General features: G+C 39.2%; 1 protein-coding gene and 1 long non-coding RNA gene across 3 annotated transcripts in view; both read right to left on the bottom strand.

Annotated features, from left to right (window-relative positions):
- The window catches only part of LOC110988151 (eukaryotic translation initiation factor 4E-like), a 54,257-nt gene that overhangs the window by 20,518 nt on the left and 6,243 nt on the right, over positions 1–27,496 (bottom strand). Inside the window, exon 1 of one of the 2 annotated variants that reach the window (XM_087129915.1) lies at positions 7,394–7,455. The exons of the other annotated variant lie outside the window; for it this stretch is intronic. Within the exon in view, the coding sequence (XP_086986041.1) occupies positions 7,394–7,438 (45 nt within the window). The 5' untranslated portion in view covers positions 7,439–7,455. Of the gene's footprint in view, positions 1–7,393; positions 7,456–27,496 lie in introns of those variants that run through there. 2 annotated transcript variants of the gene reach the window in all.
- Positions 14,288–27,436, bottom strand: LOC110988152 (uncharacterized). Its single transcript, XR_002599381.2, has 3 exons — positions 20,683–27,436; positions 18,243–18,792; positions 14,288–17,731 (listed from the first exon to the last, which is right to left on the bottom strand). It is a non-coding gene; the product is annotated as an uncharacterized LOC110988152 (long non-coding RNA).

A 27,496-nucleotide genomic window follows, 5' to 3' on the forward strand; every position in this document is an offset into this window, starting at 1 on the left:
TTTTATTCATTGGGACATTCAATCAGACAGCCTTCAGAATCTCTCCTTTATTAATGTGTTGGCCCTGAAAAGGACCGTTGGGCTTTGGTGGAGTTAGAAACCTGATGCTCGCCCTTTGTTCCTGATGTTTTCGGGAATGACCTTTTGGATGTGGTTGATGTACCTATGATGTCAAATCATGCACCAAGCATGATTTGACAGTTACTCTACATCTACACCTGAACTGATTCTGGAAGCCAAGTATTGGGGAAGATGAACCAGTAAAACTAATGTACATATTACAAGTGCATCTATAATCAAATGAAGCTTGCCCAATAAGCCATTCGATCGGTGGATTGCATTGTATGTTTAGGGTGTCACTAGGCGACCAATGCAAACAGGCGTAGATGGACAGACGACTCGCGGCAAAGAAAGAAGCGTGGGCACAATGCGCGACCATTGAGGCGAGTTAATGCACCTGGTAACACGATGGGCTCGGTGATTGGCCAGCTGAACGACATGAATGCCCAGTATTAACATGTGGGCATCACGTAGCAGATTTGTCATGTTTGCTGAGCAACAGTATTGGCAAGGCAACCGTGACGTTTAAACTTACAGCTACCTGATTGGTTATTAACCACAATATCCAAAACTCGGACAAAAAATTTTCCACAAAGCGACTTAATGGTCATGCACACACGGCAGTTTTACGTGTACTATTATTTCCAACTTTAAAGGGATGAGCAGAAAACTTTCTGTACTTGAGCCGCAATCTTTTCCAACATGGGACAGCAGAAGCAAGCTCCCTCTTAGCATTTTTTTTCATATGTCTTAGTGAACCAAATAAAATATGTGACCCGGTACATCGAAATCAGGAATAAGTGGCAAATTGAATTTTTGAGATATGTACCTGGTCAGAAAGAAAATTTCATAAGCTTTCAAATGGTACACATTACAAGTGTGGTGACAGTAAACCTTTCATAAATACCGTGACTTCCAAACATGCAGAAACCGCCACATCGTTTTTTTCAACATTTACCCCATCCCCACTTCGGCCATAATGTAAAACGCCCTCTGCGGCCCATTCCTGATTACGATGTAACGGGCCACATGTTTACTTGCATTAAAAACAAATTTAACGAATGGTACTGCCAATTTGTAAATGCAAACCCCATCATATTAAAAGGAAATACCGTCTCACTTTTAAAGAAATTACACAAAAATGTCGTCTTCAGATAGACTAACATTGGCTAATCAGGACAGCTGTCTCCAAAGCACAAAATAAATGCCGTGGAAAAAAATAAGTCTGACTTGCCACTTGCAAATTCTTTCCAAAAATAACCCCCACACCCCCAAGTTACAAAACCAAAAAGCAAAAACAAAAGTTGAAATATTTACAATAAGGAGGACACACAAAAAGAAGCAGCAATAATAATGGAGGTTGAGTAGCCAATTCTCACATGCCTTCATTTGTGAAATTCTTGCACAATGGACCTGCTTATTCACTTAGCTTGACACATTGCGACATGGCAGATTTTATTTCTCACCCAAAATACCGTATTAATTTTGCTACTTGGATTTTGAAAACCTAATCACTTTAATTTACATACATGGACATAAATTGCCATTGCTATAGCAGTGTTTATAATTGGGCTACAACACCCTGCTTCGATCAGGTGGTGACACAATTTCTGTGGAGATCACATTTAATGCTCGAGTAACCCGTGGTGATTGCCGTCCGGCTGCAGCACACGATAAAACTTGACACACACCCGACTTTGCTTGATCATTCTCACCACTTGCCAGATCTCACTCGATGGAAATTCTTCAAGGGAAGCTCATTTTCTTGAGGGACTCGCGAGTCCTTGAACCTCGATGGGTACTTACTTGAGATCACTGCTGTAATTGCGGTTACACGTATGTACATGCATGGCTACCCAATAAGAAGGAAGATGTTGGACAACTAACTGCAAGGTACCGGTAAATGTAAATAACAAGGTAATTTTGCGGTCAGAAGTCCTGCTGTTGGTATTGACACCCACAAGACACACAAGAGATGGCCAGGTCTGATTAAGGCAGTCATGAGCAAAGGGGGGGGGACCCATGCATGTAATAATGCAAATCGCTTACTGATCAACATCCATCATGTCCATATGTCCGGTCCCCTACTATAACATTCCTACTCCTATGTAGCCAAGTGATATCAAAAGCACTGAAACTTCCGACACCTTTTTTCCATGTATCAACACATGAACTGATGCACAATGAATATATTTTCCATTTTTAGATGACACAGAAGAATGTTCAGCAGCACATACATGGAGAAAGTCTTTGGTGTCCCAGGTGTCGTCAATGGAAATGCAATTCGTACCAAGATTGCTCTACACAAGAACTTCCATCAAAATACCAAGGTTACCGGTATCTGAAAAACTGCAACCAATAGGACATGAGATGTACATGTATATGTGTACATGTACATGGCCCAACACTTTTTTTTTCAAGATTACCACAGAAATTATGAATACAAGTTTCGGAATTATGTGACGATTTCAGCATTCACAAGAGCCTAATATATTCAATGTGTTCCCATGTCTTCTTAAGTATGTCTGGAAATCTTCAGAGGAAAAAACTTCACCGATTTTATATAATACACAATAGTAAAATGCCCTTAAGCACATAGTGTACATGTACAAATGCAGTTTTTCCCTTAATGTTTCATAAAGAGTAGGACAATTGAGCATTAAACTCTGATAATCCCTCAACCTCTTGACAAGGATTCAGTTTCAATATTTTTAATACATTTTCAACATACACTTACCTTCCACATTCAGGGTTTTGTGCTGCTGTGCACTTGCAGATTTGTCCATTTCAAATTCAATAGGCAATAAGGAGTTGTACTTTTGAAAGAATTGTGTGAAATTGTTGTTTGTATTATTTTTCTTCCCATCTTCGAAACCGACATTTCTTAGTTTGTGTATACAAATAGCCCTAACAGTCCCCAACCCTCTGATTTTAAAATTTCACATACACCCTAGACCGTCAGGGTTGATCAAATGCAAACACTACTGAAGCAGATCTTCGGTTGGGTTTCAAACCCTTATGAGAAAACTGAACTGCACCCTTACATGATGAACTTTAACATTTTGTAGTACATGTACGTACTACCTGATTGATACTTTTTGTACATTCCACTGGGATGAAGCAACAGTTACAGACACCGGTAGTCTATTAATTATACGAGCTTAAGGTACACAAAACAAATTAAGTGCGCATATTTGAAATAACTATGCATTACATCATTTGTTGCCCATTATGCTTTCTAGCCGGTCAGGGAAACACTGTGTTGTTATCTGCGATCCCAATCAAGGTCACTTTATTCCAAACATATTGAAGAGATATTGAATTTTGGTCTCGCGTACAAACCGAACTGAAAGCTTCTGCAGGATTTTGTAAGTTAAAGTTGCATATGTATTACCAAGAGTGTCAGGTGCCCTCACTCAGTGGAATTCAACATTGCCTTTTAATTGTATCAATCAAAGACAGCTAGAAAGGGAAGTGATGTTGACAAAAATAACATTAAGCCATTAAAAATGCACTCTTTGAAGCCCTATATCTCCTGAAGTACATGTCCCAATGGATTAAAACTTTGCAGATATCCTGTAGGATACATAGAGATTCTGTGGCAAAGATGTGCCGCAAAGCATTATGTCATGATGATGTCATCGTGTGATTCATTTCGTACGCACTTTACAAGGGTCATTTTGCTCACTTGGCAGAGATGTTTTTTCATCAAAGTTACAACACAGGAAGACCTACATTAAGAGCAATGTTTACTCTGTTTCACTGACTTCATGATGACGTAATCTTTTGAATCATTATTTAGAAATTTTAGAAATTTTATTTTTCCATTGACATTGTATACTTTCAAGGGATTTTTTTGGTCAAATTAGCAAGCTTGGATCCTACTCACAGATACGCTAAAGAAGGATCTAGTAGGGAAGAGATGGTCCTCAATGATGATGTCATCAGGTGTAAAACTACCGTCAGTTAAAGGTGATCAATTTTAATCATTTAAAACTATGTATAAAATCAACTGTGACTTCCCCTAGTTTGGTGTTTGTGCTAACATGGGAGTAAAATTGAAATATTCATTTCATCCTGTGTACATTTAGGGAGCTTGTCCAAAAGGTTGAATCGCGGTTTGAATACGGACACCGCTGATTTCACATGTCCTTGGCAACCAGCCGACTGTCCGCTGCCCATGCCAATTTACCATATCAAGGGAACTGACTAACAAAGCCCCCTATTGTTACTGGCGGAATCCGACTGCGGCGGCTGCCATCGGTTCCTCAGACGCTTGGGAGAGCCCCGGTCACCGTGTCTATTTTAATTTATTGGAATCCAGTCCCCTAGCCTTACTTGTTGCACAAGAGTCATATTCTGTTGACTTGCGGTCCTTGAGGTCCTTTTTTACAAGTTGCACTTTTGTGCCACAGAGTTTGTCAGTGCGTGATTGGTTAGCCTAAATTCATGCACTTTTGATATAGTCGGCACTGGCCAAACCCTTTCACTGCTGTAATTACAACATCTATTGTCATCTTTCAGAGGCACTCTTTTAAATTCCCAACAACTCTGGTATTCCAATAAGAGCTTGCTATCCAATCTCAAAGAAAAACTTTGTATAAACGTTTGAGGAGAACCACCGCCAATCCTTAGAAGCAGTGGGAGTACTGCAGGAGCTGTCAATCACTGTTTAGAAAAGGGATTTTTTTTTTCTTTGCAGATTGGATAGTTTTTTACTTTTATTCTGATTGAAAAGGACCCTCGGCCATTAAAAATCTAATGCCCAAATTTTTGGTGACGTAAATACACAAACACACGAGAAGGAACTAGAAGTCTTTTTTGTATAAGAAAATGATAATTGTTGGTCATTTTTTGGCGTAATTTTTCAATCTGATAACAAAGACTGAGCATGTATTTCAGAAATCTTGCACGTCTTAGCTTCTCAAATGAGCATTTTCCCCAATGTTTAATGACAGCAAACCCGTTTTCTGCTTTAGATTTTTGTGTCTCTTGTTACTTGTTTTTGGGTAAAATTCAAATTATCCCTGAGTTTATGATCATACATAGAAACAACCCTACATAATTTTTTTCTGACTGTGCCAGCAACCTCCAGGTCAGCATTCTGGAGCTACTTTGAGAACCGCTTCAAGTGAGTTTTTAGACTTAATGGTCTATAGAATATGTACATGTACATGTTTAAGTGGTGAATGTTGAAGTGGTATTTTTGTCTCAGACTTTTTTGATAGATGTATATCTATAATATGGTCAATTGCCCATTGGATACGTTATTGGTGAAGGGCATGAGGAAAAAGCAAATTTAATATACGCCCATAAAAGTGTGAAGGCTGGTCCATACTTGAGGCAAATGCAAAAATAAAGCGAATACGACGTCAGGAAAAATTTGTAGTGATATTTTGCCAGAGATAAGTGAGTTCGACTTTGCGAATTCTGACCTCAAAATGTTGCATACGTGTTTGCTTTTGTGCTGAATATGAACTGACCAATTTATAACGAGCGTGTGCGAATCACGGTGGCGGAAACACGTGCACAGTGTTTCAAGCTGGTTCGCGCTGGGCCAAACCATTGGCAAAGAAGGCGTGAGGGAAATGTGGCAACCAGTCAGTGTACAATTCCTGCAAAAATGGGTTGTGAACGTTCCACTACATGTACATGTACATCGAATACGACTGCAGCTCTACAGTTGCAAGTCAGAAAAAACCACTGCCGTCACAAATTTTTCTGCAGGTTCATTCACAAAAAGTGATCTCATGTCCATATTTGTGTTTTCTGTGTTCATGCATGTACTGCTTGTATTCAAAACAAGCGTTTCCACAAAATTTCAAGACGCAGCGAGAGTCTAATTGCTCGCCCCTCCAGCATGTCCAGATGCGTCACGCACTCTTACAACACGAAACACAGACATTGTTTGCCAGTTTCCTGTAGTCATGACAAACGTAAAGCACAATTCAAAAATAAATGATTTTTTACTTTGATTACACAAATGTCAAAACAAAATTTCCCCTCCCAATTGTGATAAAAATACGGCCAAATAAGTTCACTTGACTACTCTCACATCTCAAGAGCTCAACTAATCGCCCAACACAGAATTAGTCATATTGCTGCAAAAGATCTAGCATACCCGCCAATGTGTCTGTGCATTTTCATGATGTACATTTTGCAAGACACAGCTATCCAGTTGTAATACATGTATTCCTTCATGACAGCGACCATCTTGCACGAGGGCGGCCACACCACGTGGTGGGCAAGTGAACTCGGACTATCAATAAATCGTGTCATGCAGCTTGTGTCGAAAATCATGAGACAGACGGAAAATAAAATAAAAATGTCTCTGTACATGTGTGTGCCGTTTAGCTTTCGTCGTCATCCATGGCGATCGGAAGCCTTTTAAAAATCCCTGGTTCGATAGTTTCACATGTATTTGCTTTTTTAATCTCACATGCACATTAACATTTTTCATATGACAGCGAATTTTATTATTCTAAACACATAGCAATGTATTTGATTAATTCGTCTGCATTTTCTCCAAGTGACAAAAACCCGCCAGCGGACAATTAAAAATTTTCAATCTGGAGTTTTTCCTACCATTTTACTTCTTTGATTTAAAGAATAAATTAGCAAAGTTTCAAAGCTCAATGTTGTTTAATTTCATAGTAACTGTAAACAAACAACGAACAAAAAGCTTAGCCTCTGTGTTTCTCTATTTTCACAAAGTGACAAAAGACAAAAAGTCACATCGTTACCCTTGCACGAGTCTGGGTGTGCACTTGCATGCGAATGATGCTGTACATGTACATGAACACCCACGCGCGTATTGAACTATTACTGGATAGCGCTCTCCGTGTGTGATTCGACGTTGTGCCGAGTAAAACATTTAATTTCAGGCATTGCACGGTTCAGCTTTGTAGCATATACAGAGTCTGCTTTTTGTGACTTTCTGAGAAGAATTCACCGTGTTTATGTCCCTGACACTTTGCGGCGACCACATTCCGAGGATAGCCAGTGGATTTACATGAACATGTGCATGTACATGTGTACACTGAGCGTCTGTCTGTGCACCACGCATAGAATGTTCGGGTTGACCGCGGTTGCTGCAGCAGGCATGCACAATTCAAGACATGATCAACATAACAATTGCCTTCATCCCAGGGCTGCCTCATTAAATGTTCTTGGCATGAGTGAACTTCAAGGCAGTCGCTGCAGTTCCTGGGAACAGGGCTTAACCGCGGTGACCGTGTGTGGTTAAACCGCGGCAACCTTTTGGACAAGCTCCCTTAGTCATATGACCCTTGCTTCGCCGCTTATTCGAAATTGGTTATAGATAATAACTTGCTTTCAAAGGTGTTAGTCTCTGGCCAGATAGTAGTCTCCACAACATCTACTGGTCTGTGCGATGCCTTTTCTTGCTCTGCATCAAGTGATAGAGTAAATTCAGACTATTGGTTTAAAGAAATTACGGTTTGTTTCACAACTGCGTGTTTCAACCATTAAGTCATCTAGTGTTATAGTGAAGATAATTCAATATTTTCGAGTCAGAAGAAAAGTGGAAAAAAACTCTGGTTGTTGCAAACAGGCAGAAAGCTCTTGTTCTGTTTTGGGGGGCTTTTTCGATACTTTGCGAAAAAGGCATTCTTTTTGTTCTTTGGCTTTTTTGCATTTTGCAAAAAAAAGGAATTGTTTTTGTTCTGTTTTTGGCTTGCGAAAAAGCCATTCCTTTTGTTTGTTTTTTATTTCGTCATTTTTCTTCTCCTCAAAAGGCGATTTGTTTTAAGCACATTTATTCTGTACACAACTTTAGTGCTTTTGCAACTTTGAATCTTCATCAAACTTGTACCATGGAAGACCCTTATGCACAGATGGTCCTAGAACAATGACGTCATAATGACGTCATTAAGTGATTTATTATTGATATTTCAATTTTTATTTCCGCCCATTGACTTTGTACACGTTTTCAAGACAACAATTTGGTTGTTTAGCCATATTCAAATGTCATCAAAGTTACACCAAGGAAAAACCTTGAAGCAAAGATAATACTCAAATAATTACGTTACAGTGACATCATGGAGAGATTTATTATTTAATTTTGAATATTTAAATACTATGTTAATAATTTTAAAATACATATAAAATCAACTGTGGCTTCCCGCAACTTTCTGTTTACGGCAAGTGCCAAGGTAAAATTGGGTCTTCATTTTATCTCATGTGGGTCACATCACGTGACCCTTCCTTCTGATCGAAACCGGTAGTGGGCTTATTGTTTAAAAGTGGTAATACATGTAGGTATCAACTTGCTTTCAACGGTGTTCATCGGTGGGGTATACAAGTAGTATTCATCAAATTATGTACTGATGACATCACAAAATTGTGGAGCCCCCTCTAGCGACAGATTAAAAAACTGAAAAATGAATTTTGCGTAGATGTCTGTGGCAAAGTTTGTCCGAATCGCCTGAAAATTGACGTGTATGATCTCTTCACCCAGTCAACACATCTGACATCATCAGATTGGAAGTTATGATAAAAAGTTCTTTTATTTTAAAAATTCAGTAAAAAATCAACCGTGACAGATTTAAGCGTAAATTGTTCATGAAATAATAGCTAAAACATTGAAATCAACTGCATGAAGTGCATAAGTGGTGTACTCCTTCACACAGATGAAGCGCCAATGACGAAAACCCCCTTACAATATTTGCGAACTCGAAAATTCCTTTCACATTTTGTGCATTGGCTGCTGCGTGCGTGGATGCGCAATATCTACCTGTAACGTGTGGCAGATAGCGCACAGTGCATGGGGCATATACTCAGGACCTGGAAAAATGCCGAACATGTGCTGTGAAGAGCAGATTGTATGGAACACCAAAAGGGAAAAATGTTTAATATCTGTAATCTGTGCTTTTTCCGCAGAAACAATCATGTTTTGTACTGTATTTTGTATTGTACATGTCTGATTGGGTTGAAACCTTGCAGGTACCGTAGTTAAGAACGGAAGGTTTCTAAACGTAGATTGACCTCAGGTGATGACAATATCATCAGGAAACTAGTCACGTGAAATTAAAGGTGCACTGTTTAAAGCCCTATATCTCCTGGAGTACAAACCAAATTGGGTTCATACAGTACCTTGCAGATATTTTGAAAGGGAAGAGATTTAGACGATTATTGTCCTCATGTGATGATGACATCATCAGATGACAAGTCACGTGACATTAAAGGTAACCAATTCATCCTTTAATCGAATAAATGCATCCTGGCAAGCATCAGTCCATATGAAGTCTCTAGATTTTGACGTTAATGCGTGAAGCGGGCTAGCAATGGTTGCAAAGTCCCGGATGAACCATCGATAATATGAGGCGAGGCCAAGGAAGCTTCTCAGCTCCTTTACGCACTTACGGACTGGACAGTCAGCTACTGTCCTCCCTTTGGCAGGATCCATGGCCACTCCTTCCTCCGACATGATATGGCCGAGGTAGGTCATGAATTTCTATAAAAGGCTGCATTTGCTTGGCTTGAGTTTTAGACCAGCACTCCGCAAACGTTCGAACACTTTGCATAAGTGTTCTAGCTCATCATTCACTGTCTTGTACATGTCCGATTGGGTTCAAACACTGCAGATACATGTATCTCAGACGGGGAGTGCTTTAGACGAGCATTGATCTGATATGATGACGTCATTACATGTATGTGACATGCCATCTCATGAAGTACTTATCTGATTCGGTTCAAACCTTCTACATGTAGATATCTTAGAAGGCTAGTGCTATAGACAAAAATTGACTTGAGGTGAGGATGATGTCATCTTGTGACAAGTCATGTTACATTAAAGGTGTGCTATTTAAAATTCCATATCTCGTGAAGTGTACCGGTATGTCCAATTGCGTTCAAACCTTGCTGATATCTTGGAAAGGAAGTGCTTTAGGCAAATTTTGCCCTCATGTGATAATGACGTCATCAGGTGACAAGCCATGTGACATTAAAAATTCAATGTTTAAAGCCCTCTATCTCCTGAAGTAGACTGTACATATCTCATCGAGTTGAAACTTTGCAGATAACAAGAAAAGGAAGTGTTGCAGTTGAAGATTTACATGTTCCTGATGTGATGATGACGTCATCTGCCGATGAAGCGCTGACGATGAAAACCCCCTTAAAATATTTGCTAACTCGAAAATCCCTTTCACGTACTGTGGATTGGCTGCTGTTTGCGTGGACGCTCAATATCTGCCTGTAACGTGTGGCCGGCAGTGTACAGTGTGTAGGGCATATACTCAGGACCTCGCAAAATACCGAGCACGTATTGCCGAGAGCAGATCACATTGTATGGAATGCCAAAAGGGACACAAATGTTTACAAATCTCTAATTTGTGCAATTTCCGCAATAACCATAATGTTTGAAACCTTACAGACAGAAAGGGAAGGTTTTTAAACGGAAATTGAACTCAGGTGATGATAATATTGTCAGCAAACGAATCACATGACATTTAAGTTTGATCCTTTAAAGTGCATGGTACTATATCTCCTGAAGTACATGTCCAATTGGATTCATACCTTGCATATATCTTGAAAGGGAAGTGATTTAGACGATTATTGACCTCATGTGATGATGACGTCGTCAGGTGACAAGTCATGTGACATTAAAGGTGCACTCTTCAAAGAGCTAAACATGCAACTCTTGAAGTGCATGTCGGATTGGGATGAAACCTTGCTGATACCTTTGAAAAGAAGTGCTTCAGGAAAAATTGACCAGGTGTGATAATGACGTCATCTTGTGACATGTCACGTGATATTAAAGGTGCACTCTTCAATGCACTATATCTCCTGAAGTACTTATCTGATTCGGTTCAAACCTTCCAGATATCTTAGAAGGCGAGAGTTTTAAAAAAATTGACTTGATGTTAAGATGGCGTCATCTTGTGACAAGTCATGTGACATGAAAGGTGCACTATTTAAAATTCCATATCTCGTGAAGTACATGTCCAATTGGGTTCAAAGCTCGCTGATATCTTAGAAAGGAAATGCTTGAGGTAAATATTGACCTCATGTGATAATGACATCACGAGGTGACAAGTCCTGTGATCTTAAAAATTCAGCTCTCTCTCTCCTGAAGTACATTGATTTGAAACTTTGTAGATATCAAGGAAAGGAAGTGTTCAAGACAAAAATTTACCTGATGTGATGATGACATCAAATGGGGAGTAAAATTACATTTTATTTAAAATGTATTTAAAAGTTATTTCCCGTAGTGCATGCCTGATTGGGTTGATACCTTATACCAAATGGTCATGATGAAATAATTACGCCATCATGTGCAGTAGATTGGTTGTTAAAATTAACAAAGGAATGCAAAAAGCCCTCTGTTCTGTTGGCCAACAGACAGATTAGCTCTAGTTAACTGTTTCGGCAACCTGCCGAAACAGCGATTGCTTTTCTTAAAGTTTTCCTTTTCTTTTTTGAATTTTGTTTTCTTTTTATCTGTTTCGGCAATCCAGCCGAAACAGGTATTGCTTTTCTGATTATTTTTAGTTGTTTCGGCAACAGCCAGAACAGCTTTTGTTTTCGTAATTTTTTTTTCTTTTGGCTTTTTCGCAATTTTTTTCCTCCTTCCGACACAAATCCCCTTTGTTTTGTACACGTTTCTTCCACCATCCACTTTAGTCCCTAAGCAACTTTGGATCTTCGTCAAACTTACATCAATGAAGAACCCTTGTCTAAAGATAGGCATAGAACGATGGCGTCATGATGACATCATCAAGTGATTTATTATTTATTTTTGTCTATTTATTTCAGCCCATTGACTTTGTACACATTTTTGAGGCACTATTTTGGTAATTTGGCGATCTTCAATTGTAACCAAAGTTAAAGCCAACAAAGACCCTGATGTAAAGATACACCCAAAGTTATGATGTCATGATGGCATCATCAAGTAATTTATTATTGATTTTTCAATATTTCAGCCCATTGACTTTGTACACGTTTTCGAGGCACTATTTTTGTACCTTAATAATCGTTGATTGTCGTCAAACTTAAAGCAAGCACATACTAACTATAAAACGAAGATAATTCTGAAATATTTTTGTCATGATGACGTCATCACATGATTTATTATTCAATTTTTAATATTTAAATATTCCGTTAAATATATAAAAATCCATATAAAATCAACCCTGGCCTACCGCAACATTCTGTTATCAGCAAGTCCCAAGATAAAATGTGGTCTTGAATTTGTCTCGTGTAGGTCAAATAACGTGACCCTTCCGGTTGACACCGGAAGTAGGCTTATTGTTTAAAAGTGGTTAAAGCCATTAAGTTTTTTTCAATGGAATTAGTCTGTCGGTGTTAGTGCTGAGTTGAAACCCTGCCTATATCTTGGAGAGGAAGTGCTTTAAGCAAATATTGAGCTCATTTAGTGATGACGCCATCAACAATTGCTTTTTTTCATAACGGACATTATTCGACATTATCAAACTGTCAAATGTTATTAATTTTGCCTGGATTCTACTTTTTGTTGATTAAAAAAGGGGCATGACACGTGGTTAGCTGCGTGGGGACGTATTAGTGTTCATTCGTTTTAGACGTATAAGACCATATGGCGCGTCCCATCCTGTCAAAATGTATGCTAAACAAAAGGGACAACCAACCTGTGCAGTCATCCAATCATTCGTGACGACAGACCACACTGATCTCCAAGTACTGCATATGCATATCTATGTACTTTTGAACAGCTTGTCATGGCAATCCTGTACGGTCGTATCTGTTCGGCAGTACTGCATGTATTATGTTTTGCCAATGGAATGAACAAGTAAAGAATGCAGTATGTGGAGTAGTTCTGTCTGTATATGGCTAGGAACGGTGATTGTTCAAGGGTGCAGACCACTAATTCAAGTGAGAATTTCTGGCCAGCTCATTAGCATTAAAAGTGCCCCCACAGTATTTTTGAAAAAGGAGATTGTGTAAATCATTGCCAGGATCAACTCCTTTGGGTCTTTGAGCTTTCAGAATGGCTAAAAACTACGGTCGAAAAATGGTCCTAAGTGCCCGAGAAAGTTGAGGGTTGCCATCAGACTTCGGAAAAATCACTTGTTGGGGGCGATTTTTTTTTGTGGGAATAATTAAAAATGTAATGGTTTACTCACAAAAAATTGAAAAGAAATTGAAAGATTAGTGACCAGACAAGAATTTCATTTGTGTTTTAGAAATCTCAGGAATGTTGGTGTGCATGTTATAGGGCCCTGAACAGTGCTGATTTTACAGTTTTCAATAAGGCTTGAATTCGTAGACTGTACCCTCAAGAAACTGTTGATGTGCGGCCAGGCATGTAAGGGTGTTACGTAAGGCCGACAGTGAGCTACAAGTTCCTACTAAATGTATCAACCTCTATTTGGGCTGTGATCAGCCCAACAAGCGGGTTTGACTGTAATGTTGCAATCCCCAAATTAAACCTTCTGGCAAATTTTGTTATATGTATAATGTTTTATTTAGAATTTACTGTAGAATGCAATGAATGCACAAAGGCTTCACTACAACTTGCCCTGGTGAGGCAAAAACCTGACGAATTTCATTGCTTATCAAAGGACTGATAACACTTGATGCATTATCAGTCGATAGCCCAAGTTAGATTTCTGAATGGAAAAGCTGTAAACTGACACGTAAAAGTCAAAAGCTCAGCTGGCTCTTACAACCGACTAGATACAGAAAAAAACACTGTGCACTAAGATTTCCTTCTTTCAGTTTTATTTTCCAACTTTGACATGTTAGGCTTTCAAGGGGCAATCTTGAAACTAGGGTTCATCCTCGTCATCTTGTGCATGAGGTAGCTCATTTTTAGTTTCCTTGAATGTAATTGTTCAACAGTTTCATGCTTTGTCTCATTTCACGGGTCACCTGGGGCAGTATGTTAGCCATGTAGTTGTAAAAGGCCTCGTGGCTTCTGCGTACAACTTCGTGCAGAGGTAGCCTCCCGGGTTCTCTTGGCAGGGGTATGTTGTGCCTAACTAGAAGAGGCCACGGCTTATCTGGGTTATTACATGTATGTCGGTTAGGTTGTGGCAGGTTGTGTTGGGCCGGAGGTGCTGGGTTGTTGGATTGAGCTGGAGGTGCCGGGTTATCAGGTGGGGCTGGAGGTGCTGGGTCGTTGGGTGGGGCTGGAGGTGCCGGGAGAATGACTCTTTGTCATCTTTCGGCAGGATTTCCCTGTATGGTGTATCTCATGTTTTGGAGTCTTTGGTCTTGCAGTCTGCAAAAAAGAGTAAATATTGCAATCAAATTAATGATTAAGGCCTTCTTGAGCTGAAATGGATGAGTTTTTAACTATTATAACATATATGGTGCAGTACATAATTTTGTGTCTGGCATTTCTACTCATTATGATGGGTTGTAGTAACTCATTGGTAGTGCATTCCCGCAGAATACATTAGGCCTATGAATTATACGAAGCACTCATACAAAGTGTGAGCTTGGCAAAAGGGCAATTAGGCCAGGCGGTCAGGCATTTTTAAAAACTCAAGCAAAGCATTCCAAAGCTTTCTTTTTAAAGTCTCATGCTGGACAATTGCCGATATTAAGGGGGGTACTATATTCACTCATAGTGTACCTTGCAATGTCTCTCAAAATGACATCCTGTACTCTTCTTCTTTGTTGTGTTGGATCTTTGCTCATGTAAAAAGCCTATATAGAGTCATCATGATTTGACACTTTCCAAAATATGATTGACAACAAGGCGCCAGTTATTTCCATGAGCGTGACATGCTGCCAAAATCAACGATCTCTCCTCTGCTGATACACGTGCACCTTGTTGCGCCATGATGGCAAGTGGCTCCATCTCCATCCATGTCAATAGACATGTACAGCGTGGCTTACCAATAATGAGAAAGACTAAAGGGTAGGGCATGTCAAATATACATGTCAATAGACATGTACGGCATGGCTCACCAATAATGAGAAAGACTAAAGGGTAGGGCACGTCAAATATACATGTCAATAGACATGTACAGCGTGGCTCACCAATAATGAGAAAGACTAAAGGGTAGGGCACGTCAAATATACATGTCAATAGACATGTACGGCATGGCTCACCAATAACAAGAAAGACTAAAGGTACGGCACGTCAAATATACATGTCAATAGACATGTACAGCGTGGCTTACCAATAATAAGAAAGACTAAAGGTAGGGCACATCAAATATACATGTCAATAGACATGTACGGCATGGCTCACCAATAACAAGAAAGACTAAAGGTACGGCACGTCGAATATACATGTCAATAGACATGTACAGCGTGGCTTACCAATAATAAGAAAGACTAAAGGTAGGGCACATCAAAGATACATACATGTATGGCATGGCTCACCAATAACAAGAAAGACTAAAGGTACGGCACGTCAAATATACATGTCAATAGACATGTACAGCGTGGCTTACCAATAATAAGAAAGACTAAAGGTAGGGCACATCAAAGATACATACATGTATGGCATGGCTCACCAATAACAAGAAAGACTAAAGGTACGGCACGTCAAATATACATGTCAATAGACATGTATGGCATGGCTTACCAATAATGAGAAAGACTAAAGGTAGGGCACATCAAATATACATGTCAATAGACATGTATGGCATGGCTCACCAATAACGAGAAAGACTAAAGGGTAGGGCACATCAAATATACATGTCAATAGACATGTATGGCATGGCTCATCAATAACGAGAAAGACTAAAGGGTAGGGCACGTCGAATATACATGTCAATAGACATGTACAGCGTGGCTTACCAATAAAAAGAAAGACTAAAGGTAGGGCACGTCAAATATACATGTCACTAGACATGTACAGCATGGCTTACCAATAAAAAGAAAGACTAAAGGTACGGCACGTCGAATATACATGTCAATAGACATGTACAGCATGGCTTACCAATAATGAGAAAGACTAAAGGGTAGGGCATGTCAAATATACATGTCAATAGACATGTACAGCGTGGCTTACCAATAAAAAGAAAGACTAAAGGTACGGCACGTCGAATATACATGTCAATAGACATGTACAGCGTGGCTTACCAATAATAAGAAAGACTAAAGGTACGGCACGTCGAATATACATGTCAATAGACATGTACAGCATGGCTTACCAATAATGAGAAAGACTAAAGGGTAGGGCACGTCGAATATACATGTCAATAGACATGTACAGCGTGGCTTACCAATAATGAGAAAGACTAAAGGTACGGCACGTCGAATATACATGTCAATAGACATGTACAGCGTGGCTTACCAATAATGAGAAAGACTAAAGGGTAGGGCACGTCAAATATACATGTCAATAGACATGTACAGCGTGGCTTACCAAAAATAAGAAAGACTAAAGGTAGGGCACATCAAATATACATGTCAATAGACATGTATGGCATGGCTCACCAATAACGAGAAAGACTAAAGGGTAGGGCACATCAAATATACATGTCAATAGACATGTATGGCATGGCTCATCAATAACGAGAAAGACTAAAGGGTAGGGCACATCAAATATACATGTCAATAGACATGTACGGCGTGGCTCACCAATAACAAGAAAGACTAAAGGTTTGGCACGTCAAATATACGGTGTGAAATAGAAACAGAAATCTACGGCGTGGCTTATGAGCCCGAACCTAAACAGTCCCGAGTCCGCCAATTCTAATTTGATTTTACTCAAACCTGAGGGAGTTATAGGTTAAATGCTTAAAGCATGTTTTCTCTGATTTTATTTGTTCAAGTAAATATGGAAGCGTCCAAATCGAATGCAGAGTCATTTATCTTCATTGCGTCATTCTGAGAAAACAGAGAAAATGGGGGGAACCCTCGCCCTGTGTTCGTAGTGGATAAACCCTTGGCCATTGTTTGACAGGCTTTCGATTTGGATGCTTCCATGGAGAAACCATGCTACTTTACTTTATGGTGATAGACAGTGGCAAGATATCCATATGTTGCGATCAAAAGGATAACAATATTCACTATGATTTGTAGACAGTAAGCATTAATAAGAGCATTTTGGTAATTCTAACTGTTGATCGTCATTTTTTGCCAATGCTTGCCTTACGCGGCCCCTCTTCTGCCGACTCAATATTGAATATAAATTAGATTATCAGGCATACTGTTATACAAACATTCTTGTGGATCCACAGACAGTTTTGCAAAAGAAAATTTGATGATTTATTTGTTTCATCCAGATTCATGAACGTTTGTTTTATTTTGTGTACCTAAACAACAAATGCAATGACACTGGCTTTACGTTGTTGAACAATAATTTTGGTAAAACCTCAGTGGATGTGCTCTGACAGTGTGATGTGTCTCTGTCCCAGTAGTGCACAGAGTTCAGCTACAATTGGCATCAACCACCCGGGATGTCGATAGACCTCCTTGATAGCCCTATATGATTTAAAATATGAAACCACATGTTCAACACGAATTGTGTGTGCACCACAACTTGGTCCGCATTATCCATGACCTGTCGAATTTGGTCAGCTCTAAATTTCGTCATGATTAGGTATCTGTTTGCATAGCCGTTGTCACTAAGCGGACAGACGTCATTCGGAAAAGGCAGTTGCAGTCCTGGTCCGATTCCTGGCATCAGCTTGTACTTGCTGGCATCATTGTGACCCAAAAATCCACTTTGTACAAATCGGAGGTTTCTCTCACTGTCAATTACAATCTAGAGAGACGGAAAGGCAAAGTAACAGTTTATGAAGGAAACAGATTGTACATGATTTACTTGAAAAGCACGATTTACCTGATAAATTTGAATACGACCAATTTGACAATTTTGTAATCAATTTTGATGAGACACTAATACATGTAAGAATTCTGGCCATGTTTTGCAAAGTCGATTTTTACTCACCATTGTATGTAAGTGTTAAGCCCCTCAACAAATATGCATAATTACCAGCTTTAGTACAGCTCCATATAATGGAGCAAAATTGACGAAAATATAACAAAACCGTGTCTCTTGTTGGCTTTCTTAAAATATAACGAAATAAAGAGCGCCCCATCTCTTTGTGTCTGTCAACCCACTGGAAACAGCAGCAACTTAACCATCCCCATTTTCATTTGCTCCTCATTCATAAGCCCACAATTTGAACCAATTCAAACATCCTTTAATTAACAACAGGCCTAAAGGACCAAAATCGGGTAAAGAATGATGAAAGGTCTAGTGGAATTTTTACCTGTGTACTCATACAACGAAAGCGAGAGTATCCACTGTAGAATTCATGCTCGGCCTCCGATTGTGGTTGCAGAATTTCATGTAATATACCGTCTATTGCTCCTACTGCGTTAGAGAACATTGGCCAGTGGCCTCTGAGGGCCGCCCACTCTTTAACAGTTGGCAAGGTGATGCGTGCATGAAAATAATACCAAAGTAAAGGAATAAGGACATAACTCTCTCTTGAAATTGCAGCTTGCAAAATGTTGCATAGGGAAGCTGACACATCGTAAGTAGGGTACTGCCTTCACCAAATCATTGCAATAAGAACTCTGTTCCCAGATGAATGCCGATGGCGCCGTCCATGTCCTTGATTGGTAATCAGGTGGTCAATGTCAGTTACAATTTGCAGGAGCGACACAGGTGTTTCTCCTGACATTCTGAAGAATCTTGCAGGATCTGTCTCTAAGTCCAAAAATAAATCTTGTGGGTCGAGTTCCAAGTATCCGCCAACATTTGGAAAAAGAAGAGTGTACAATCTTGCAACTGGTAGAGGCAATCCGAAAATACAACTGCACAAAAAAAATTCAAAAAAAGCCACATAAAGTGTTCCAGGTTAAGTTGATATCCTCATCAGCAAAGTTGGGATGCATTGCAGAAACAGTTAACAATGTAAAAATTGGTAACAAACAATGGTAACAAACAAACACATAAGCTACTAACGGCTTCATTGCAAAAGACTCTTCACGTTGGGCTGTGTATCTTATTTAACGGTTATAGCAATTCCCATGAGGTACCAGTAGTTTATGCATAACAAATAGCATCACAAGAATGAAGTGAAGTAAATTTCATGGACAATAGGAAGACTACTACTAAACGTGCTCTAGAAGTCGTGGTCAAAATTCTGTACAGTAGGCCGTACAGTTGTGGTCCATAGTGTCTGCATGCTTTGTGTGTTAAAAGGAATAAAGAATCGCCGGAACAAGCTATTCAAACAAGAGATCTGAATACGCATCCTTTCTAATAAGGGAACTGCAGTATTCGATTTCATAAGCAGCATATGCTTTGATGATTGGACAGGCCCTGTCATACGATCTCATGGTGGATACAGAACGTCTAAAACGAATGAACACTATTAAATCCTGAACCCCAAACAGGACAGGTGATGAAGTCAATGACAACACCAGACCCTTAATTTGCAGATCCCACATGGTGTTGTTGGCCGATGAATGTCGGAGTAATTTCGAAGTGTAAATCATAGAGTACAACTTTCTAGTCACAGTTATCAAAAGTGAAATTCATTTTTGCACCAAAGATGTTCAGGAAAGTGCAACAAATGTTACAAGTATCTAAAGTGGTCCTGCAATCTTTTTTTTTAAATTTTGTACACAGAAAATGTGAAATGCGCAATCAATTACGGTTATGTTAGACTTTTGGTTTTTTAGAGTGACAATGCATATTTAAGATTTTGCAAGTAAGGCAGGATTTGCAGACCAATGTGAACGGAGAATTAAACTCTTGAAGGCCCTATATCTCCTGATGTACATAACCAATCGGGTTCAAATCTTGCAAATATCTTGAAAAGGGGGTGCTTTAGAGGAAAATTGACCTTATGTGATGATGGCGTCATGAGGAGACAAGTCACGTGACATTAAAGTTAAACTCTTGAAGGCCCTATATCTCCTGATATACATGACCAATCTGGTTCAAATCTTGCAAATATCTTGAGAAGGGGGTGCTTTAGAGGAATATTGACCTCATGTGATGATGATGTCATCAGGAGACAAGTCATGTGACATTAAAGGTGCACTTTTTAAGGCCCTACATCTCCTGAAGTACTTGTCCGATTGGGTTCAAACTTTGCATTCATCTTCAAAGGGAGCTTTTCAGACGAAAATGAAGTGATGTGACGATGACGCTTGTATCTTTTGAACTACATGTCTGATTGGGCTAAAATTTGGTAGATAGATTTGGCAAGTGTTATAGACAACATGACATTATGTAAAGGGTTTAATTCTTTGTATCTCCTAATGTCCAAACGGGTGAAATTCAAATGTGGTAGTATCTCAAATAAAGGAATGCCCTTTTCTTAAGAGAAAAAGAAAATGCAAAAAAGCCCTCTGCTCTGTCCTTAAGACAAACAAAATCTCTAGTTTTTTTTTTCAAATGCTTCCTCAAAAATCCCAAAAGAGCCAGCGGTTGTTTTAACCACTTGCTGCTGGGTAGTTTGAAAAATGCAGTGCACACAATCAGAACTTTTTCTAGATTTTCAGTTTTCAAAATTCTTCAAAAATTCATCATTTCAATTAATGGACGTTTACACCCACACGAGTTACTGTCTGGTGGCCATTCTGGTCTGACGGACAAAATCTATTGATACCCGAGTATTTCAGCCAGGCCTACAGCCTTGTAAAAAGAGCCCAGATTGTGCGGTGTTATGTAACTTTCTTTTGTTCACAAACCTGACACAGTGTGCTGCTGACTTCTTTTCAATAGGGGCCAGATTAGTGTGAAGCGGTGCTGTGTGGCTCATTGCTGCAGTGGTGGAGCGCTTTTGTCCCGGGTGGTAATCCGCTCTTGCTAAATCCCCAAACCGTGGTGTACTGTTTCAAAACATGGCTGGATATTCTTCACTATTGAGAGTGACAAAAATGTTGGTAATGCCCAGAAGCCTGGTCTTTTGTTCCGAGAACAGTCTTTTGTTACTAGGCCCAGTTCCCTTTGTTCGATTTCGTAGACCCCGGCCACGCGTATAAACACAAGGTCTTCGAAACCGGGCTCCCAGGCAGGAAGTGGTTAACAACCGTCAAACCTCTAGTTAGCTGTTTTGGCAACAGCCGGAACAGCTCTTGCTTTTCTGATTATTAGCTGTTAGCTCCAACTTTGCCGAAAAAGGGATTGCTTTTCTTATTACCTGTTTCGGCAACTTTGCCGAAACAGATATTGTTTTTCTGATTATTTTTTTTTGTTCTTTTTCAACTCAATTCCTTCCACCAGTCGACTTTGGCAGTTTACTAAATTTGATCGACTTCAAACTTGGCAGACCATTAAACCATCATCCAAGGACGGTCCTAGAAAAAATTCACAGTGATAACTTAAGGAGTTTATTTATTATTGTTTTTTTAAGAATTACTTTTCCCCATAGACTTTGTACACAGATTGCACACAGTTTTTGAACTGTCCTAAATCAGGCTATGGGGGGCGCTATTGCAGAATTACGTTTACACCTGCCTGGGCTTATGAAGTAATATTTCATAAAAATTGTTTAGTTTAAGCGCATATCACGTGACATGAACTTAAAGGAGCAGTGTTTCTGCAAACAAGTTTAAAGCCCATTGACTTTGTACACGTTTTTGAGCAACAATTTTTGTAACTTTGCAGTGTTTGATCGTTCCCAAAGTGATAGCCAACAAAGACCCTGATGCAAGATTTATTGCAAAGGGATGACGTCATGATGACATCATCCCCTTATTTTATATTCATTTTTGAATATTTAATTTTTCCCCATAGGTTTTGTACACGTTTTTCTACTTAACACAAGTGAACAAGGAGTCTTTAACTTCGGCGCAAGATAACTATAAGAACGAAGGAGAAATCGGGTACTTTACGCTCTGTTATTTTATTTGAAATATGCCTTAGAGTCCAAATATGAAGTAATATTTCATAAAAATTGTTCAGTTTAAGCGCAAATCACGTGACACGAACTTAAAGGAGCAGTGTCTCTGCAAACAGGTTTTTTGCCCATTACCTTTGTACACATTTTTGAGGGACAATTTTGGTAACCTTGCAATGTTTGATCGATGGCAAAATAATAGCTAACAAAGACCCTGATGCAAGATTTATAGTTAATGTATGACGTCACGATGACGTCATTGCCTTATTTTATATTCATTTTTGAATATTTTATATTTTCCCATAATTCTATGATGACAATGATTTATTATTAAATTTTGAATATTTAAATATTTCGTTAAATATATAAAAATCCATATAAAATTAACCGTGGCCTCCGCAACATTCTGTTTGCAGCAAGTGCTAGGATATATAATATGTGGTTGAAACCGGAAGCAGGCTTTTTGTTTGAAAGTGGTAAAAGCCATTAAGTTTTTTTAACGGAATGAGTCTGTCGGTGTTAGTGCTGGGTTGAAACCCTGCTTATATCCTGGAGACGAGGTAGCGCTTCAGGCAAATATTGAGCATATTTCGTGATGATGACGTCATCAGGAGACAAGTCACGTGACATTAACGGGGAACTCATCAAACCACTATACCTCGAAAAGTACATGTCTGATGCGGTTGAAACTTTGTGTGTGGCTGGAAAGGGAAGGGTTTCAGACCCAAATTGATCTGATTTGATTCTACCTCATCTGGTGACAAGTCATGTGACATTAAAGAAATGCAATTCTTATAACTGACATCACATCCACTCGTGATGACGTCAACAGTCGAAGAACCCATATATGTTATCTTTAACCACTTCGTGCCGGGGCAATTTTCAATGTTGATGATGCTGGGCCGGCATGACTATCATTTTTCCGTTTTCAAAATCCTTCCAAAAATTCATCATTTCATTTAATGGTCGTTTATAGCCGCACGAAGTAATCTTCAGGCACTACTCTAAGTTGATAGGTGACCCTCATTGACGCCCGAGTATTTCAGCCAGGCTTGCAGCCTTGTAAACAGAGCCCAGATTGTGCGGTGTTATATAACTGTCTTTTGTTCACGAACCTGGCTCAGTGCACTGCTGACCTCTTTCAATAGGGGCCAGATTAGCGTGCAGCCGTGCTGTGTGGCTCATCGCTGCGGTGGTGGAGCGCTTTTGTCCCCGGTGGTAATCCGCTCGCTCTTAATGCCCCAAACCCTTGTATAGGGTTTCAAAACAAGGCTGGATTATCGCCACTTTTGAGAGTGAAAAATGCCGGTAATGCCCAGCAGCCTGGTCTTTTGTTCGGAGTACGGTCTTTTGTTACAGGGCCCTGTTTCCTTTGTCCGAGTTCGGAGACCCCAGCCACCCATATAAACCATAAGTCTCCGATCCCGGAGTCCCAGGCAGGAAGTGATTAAGTAAGTATTATAATTTTTAGACTATTGTGAAAAAGCTCCACAAAGTGCAAAGCAATCTCTCAACTGTGAGAATAATATCACGTGACAAGTCATATTAGATTATCTTCTCAAGTGGACATCCAAATGCATTGGTTGAAATTGATTATAAATTAAACTTTTTCAGGGTATATGTCACGTCCAGAATACTAAATTGTTCATTTTTACTCTCTCATAGTTTCTTGATGCCACGTTTTTTCATCACAATTTCCAATACTTATTTTGTTGGTGAAACAGTCTCGAAACAGCTCTGTATTTGTACTTGTTTACAAACACTTCTCTTTAGTTTTTTATTCTTTTCCTTTTTCAGACTTTCCCCATAGGGTTTCTACACGTTTTCTTCCACTAGTCAACTTTGGCAGTTTACTAAATCTGATCGACCTCAAACTTAGCAGACCTTTGGACAATCATCCAAGGATGGTCTTAGAAAAAATTTGTGATGATGACGTCATCACATGATTTCTTTTTGAATTTTGAATATTTCATTTTTTCCCTTTGACTTTGTACACGTTTTCAAGCCACATTTTTCAAACCTTCACAATGCTTGATCGCTATCCAAGTGATAGCCAACAAAGACCTTCACTTAAGTATTATTCTAAAGAAATGACGTTATGATGACGTCACATGTTGAATTTTCAATATTTTTTTCAGCCCACTGACTTTGTACACATTTTCATGCCAGCATTTCAGTTAGTTTGAAAGGTTTGATCAACTTCAAAGTTACAGACAACAAAGACCCTATTAAATGAATTTTGCTGAATATACATGTATGACGTTATAACGTCATCACAAATTTTAAAATTGATTTTGGGATATTTAATCTTCCCCATAAGTTTTGTACATGTTTTTCAACAGCCTGTCTTCGGCAGTCTGGCCAATTTGACTTACATGTATGTTCTTCCATGTACATGTACACTTGAAGTCCCTCAGGAAGAGAGGCTCCCAAAGAAAAATCGTCAAAATGACATGATCGGGGGTTACATGACATGAGATTAAAGCTGCAGATTTCTTCATAGGCTTGGTAGACGTTTTTCTACCACGCAATATTATCGATCTTAATGAGAGTAGCCCTGAACTTCGGCCGAGGATTACTACAGTACATGTATGAGAACGAAAGAAAAATCGTCTTTTTTTTTCATGTTTGCTCGATTGCAAATACAATGTATGTAAGAGTCCAAATATCAAATAATATTTCATTATTTTTTTCCAGTTGAGAAAAAAATCACGTGACATGAAATTAAAAGGAGCAGTTTTCCTGCAAACGAGTTTATAGCCCATTGACTTTGTACACGTTTTCGAGCGACAATTTTGGTAACTTTACAATGTTTGATCATTGGCAAAGTAATAGCTAACAAAGACCCTGATGCAAGATTTATAGATATTGAATGACATCACAATGATGTCAATGCCTTATTTTATATTGATTTTTGAATATTTTTTTCCCCATGTTTTGTACAGGTTTTTCTAATTAACACTAGTGAACGGGTAGTCCTTTAGGCGTGAGGTCAAAATACAAACACTTTTGAAAGCATTCAATGCTTTGTAAACACTAAGCCCCACCGACGGTCAACATCGATCAGACGAACGCTTCAGCGATGCTGGCCAAACCGTTGCGGTTGAGTACACCGTGCACTCTGCAGCTTCTAGTGAACAATGGACAGCTCATCACATTACCGCATATTAAACTTTTGCGGTCTGGTAGATGAGTCATTACAATAGCTCTTTACTTTGCAGCTCAACAGGAGGATATAGATCAGCAGACTGTTTCAATATCCTGATAAAACATGTGTATTGAGTCGTTGTGTTGTACTGTCAGTTTCCAGAACAGTCTTTTCAGGTCTCGATACCCTGTAATCTTGATATTTTGTCTCGGTATTGAGAGTCAAATACACACTTAACTGTATACCTGCAGAATTGATTATTCTAACTCGAAATAGTATTTACCTGAATCATACATGACGTAGTGTTCTGTTCGCCAACATGTAGTAACGGATAAAACCTCTTTTTTTTGCCCGTGTGCACAAGCTGGGACTCAGCATTGGGCAATAGCAGGTTTTCATGTGTTGGATCGAGGAAGACATGTACGTGAACTACGCGCTTTCCACTTCGCGGCTGCATCTGCACGATTTAAGGATACACATTTTTTCTTGAAGTCAGTAGTACATGTGTGCACGTTGCAATATGTTTTATATGTACGATTCTTTTGTAATCTTTGTATACTTTGTGGCTGCACAAAATTCATGTTGGAAAACAAACATGTCGGGTTTTATACTAATCTGGTGTTTGACTTTACTATTAAACTTTAATGCACAGTAAATTAAAACAATAAACACAGTTTAATCTGGTGCTGCAGGCGAACTGCCGAACCTAGGCAAAATCATCAAACAAGGCACTTTCAACGGAACCAATCTGTTCGGTTCGGATGTACGGCTTAAATAAGGCATTTCACTGATGGCAAGGCGGAATACATACAAGAAAACTTCATAAAAAGCAAACACAACGAAAAATGGATAACGAGTTGTACGGCGTGCTCTACACGTGCGTGAACATACTGAAACTTACAATGGCCCGCATCACAAGATGGTTGTAAAAAGCATGTGGTTAGAATCACTCAGAAATCAACCAAGAACATGCAACATACGGCATTGTCACTGCATAACATTTTTAAATTCTCATTACATTCAATCTTGCTCATGTATATTCAGATTTATTATATTTGCCAATCTGTGATAGCCGCGCCCATACGTTCCATATTAGGGTAATGGCATTCCATGTTAGGCCAACTGTCTCATAAATGGCCATGCAAAACAAATTTTGATTGGATGCTGACCACAGTCGGACTTGCGCTTGATCCACGGCATCCCCGGATGAAAATTTTGCCAAGCGCAGCGCGCAAGGACATTTTTTTGGCCTAACTTGCTTTTCATTTGACCATTAAGGGTTTGATCGTAGTGCAAATGTGTTGTAATGGAATTTCACCAGATCTCAAATAACAAAATGCTGTTATCCCGCCAAAAGAGGCTGATGGAAAATTGCCCCTTTGGTCACGTGCATGCCATCCTTGGAAAGGTTCCTACTCAGATATGCAACAAAAGCCATTTTCGGAGTTGAATCTATTTTGTAAGAATAAACCAAAACACAATTCGCTCGAAATTTGTTTTTTAATCTTGTATTCTGTACTGAAGGAGGAGAGTCTTATTTGAGTATGCTGTTTTTTCTATTTGCACATACATGTATCTTACTATCGTTCTGTTGAGTCAAGCATGGTCTGAACACAACCGCTTCTGGTCGGCAAAACATGGCCACACCTCCAGCGGTAACTTTATGTTACCAAGTGGTTAAATTTCACCAGAGAGAGGGGTGGTGGATAACCCAAAATATTAAGGAAACAGGGAGGCAGGGTTAAGAAATTTCAAAAAATCACCAATTTACGAAAATAGACTGCTGATTTAATTAAACTTGAAAATAGAGCAATTACATGTACATTCAATTATTAATTCAGATTAATCCAAGTTACGTTTACCCCCTTTAAAGTTGGTGCAGTCAAAGGACGGTCAAATCCAATTTGGCCCAACCTGGCATATATTTTTGTTGGCTGGCCACCATGCACAAACTACCCAACCCGAACCACCTGACTGGCCAAGATTTATCAAACAGAAAGGTTGCCAGCGGGAAGGCACCATAAAAATCAAACAAATGGGTGCTTAAACACTGAAGGTTTAGACCAGACATTTGACAGGCAAAAACGACTGCCCAAAATGTTGTACCAGATGATATTTGCATAGGAAGGTTAAGCAAAAAAACCTCAAGAAACCCCCCAAACACCCACAAAAATAAACGACAGTCAATATGATGACGGAACCATCTGTAAATTAAAATTAAAATACATTTGTATAAGTGACCCAGCATCATATATATTAGAAGTACATGTACAGTTATATGTATATACTGGATTCATTTACATAAAATATGCGGCCCTGCCACAGCATACTTTTTGAATGTATGGTTTACATTCCTTATTATTTTTTTTATCAACCTGCACTAACCAATTTAATAAGGAATTAAATGTTTCACAACCACCAGTAATATTGTTGACAATACGAACTACCAAAATTAACTTACTCAAGATGTTATGGAAGGGCTACATGTACATCAAATACCAGGTGGTGTAGGATG

This window comes from Acanthaster planci, linkage group LG19 (genome assembly GCF_054643075.1).
Source record: "Acanthaster planci isolate LZ-2023a linkage group LG19, COTS_SCS, whole genome shotgun sequence".
Taxonomy (NCBI): Eukaryota; Metazoa; Echinodermata; class Asteroidea; order Valvatida; family Acanthasteridae; genus Acanthaster; species Acanthaster planci.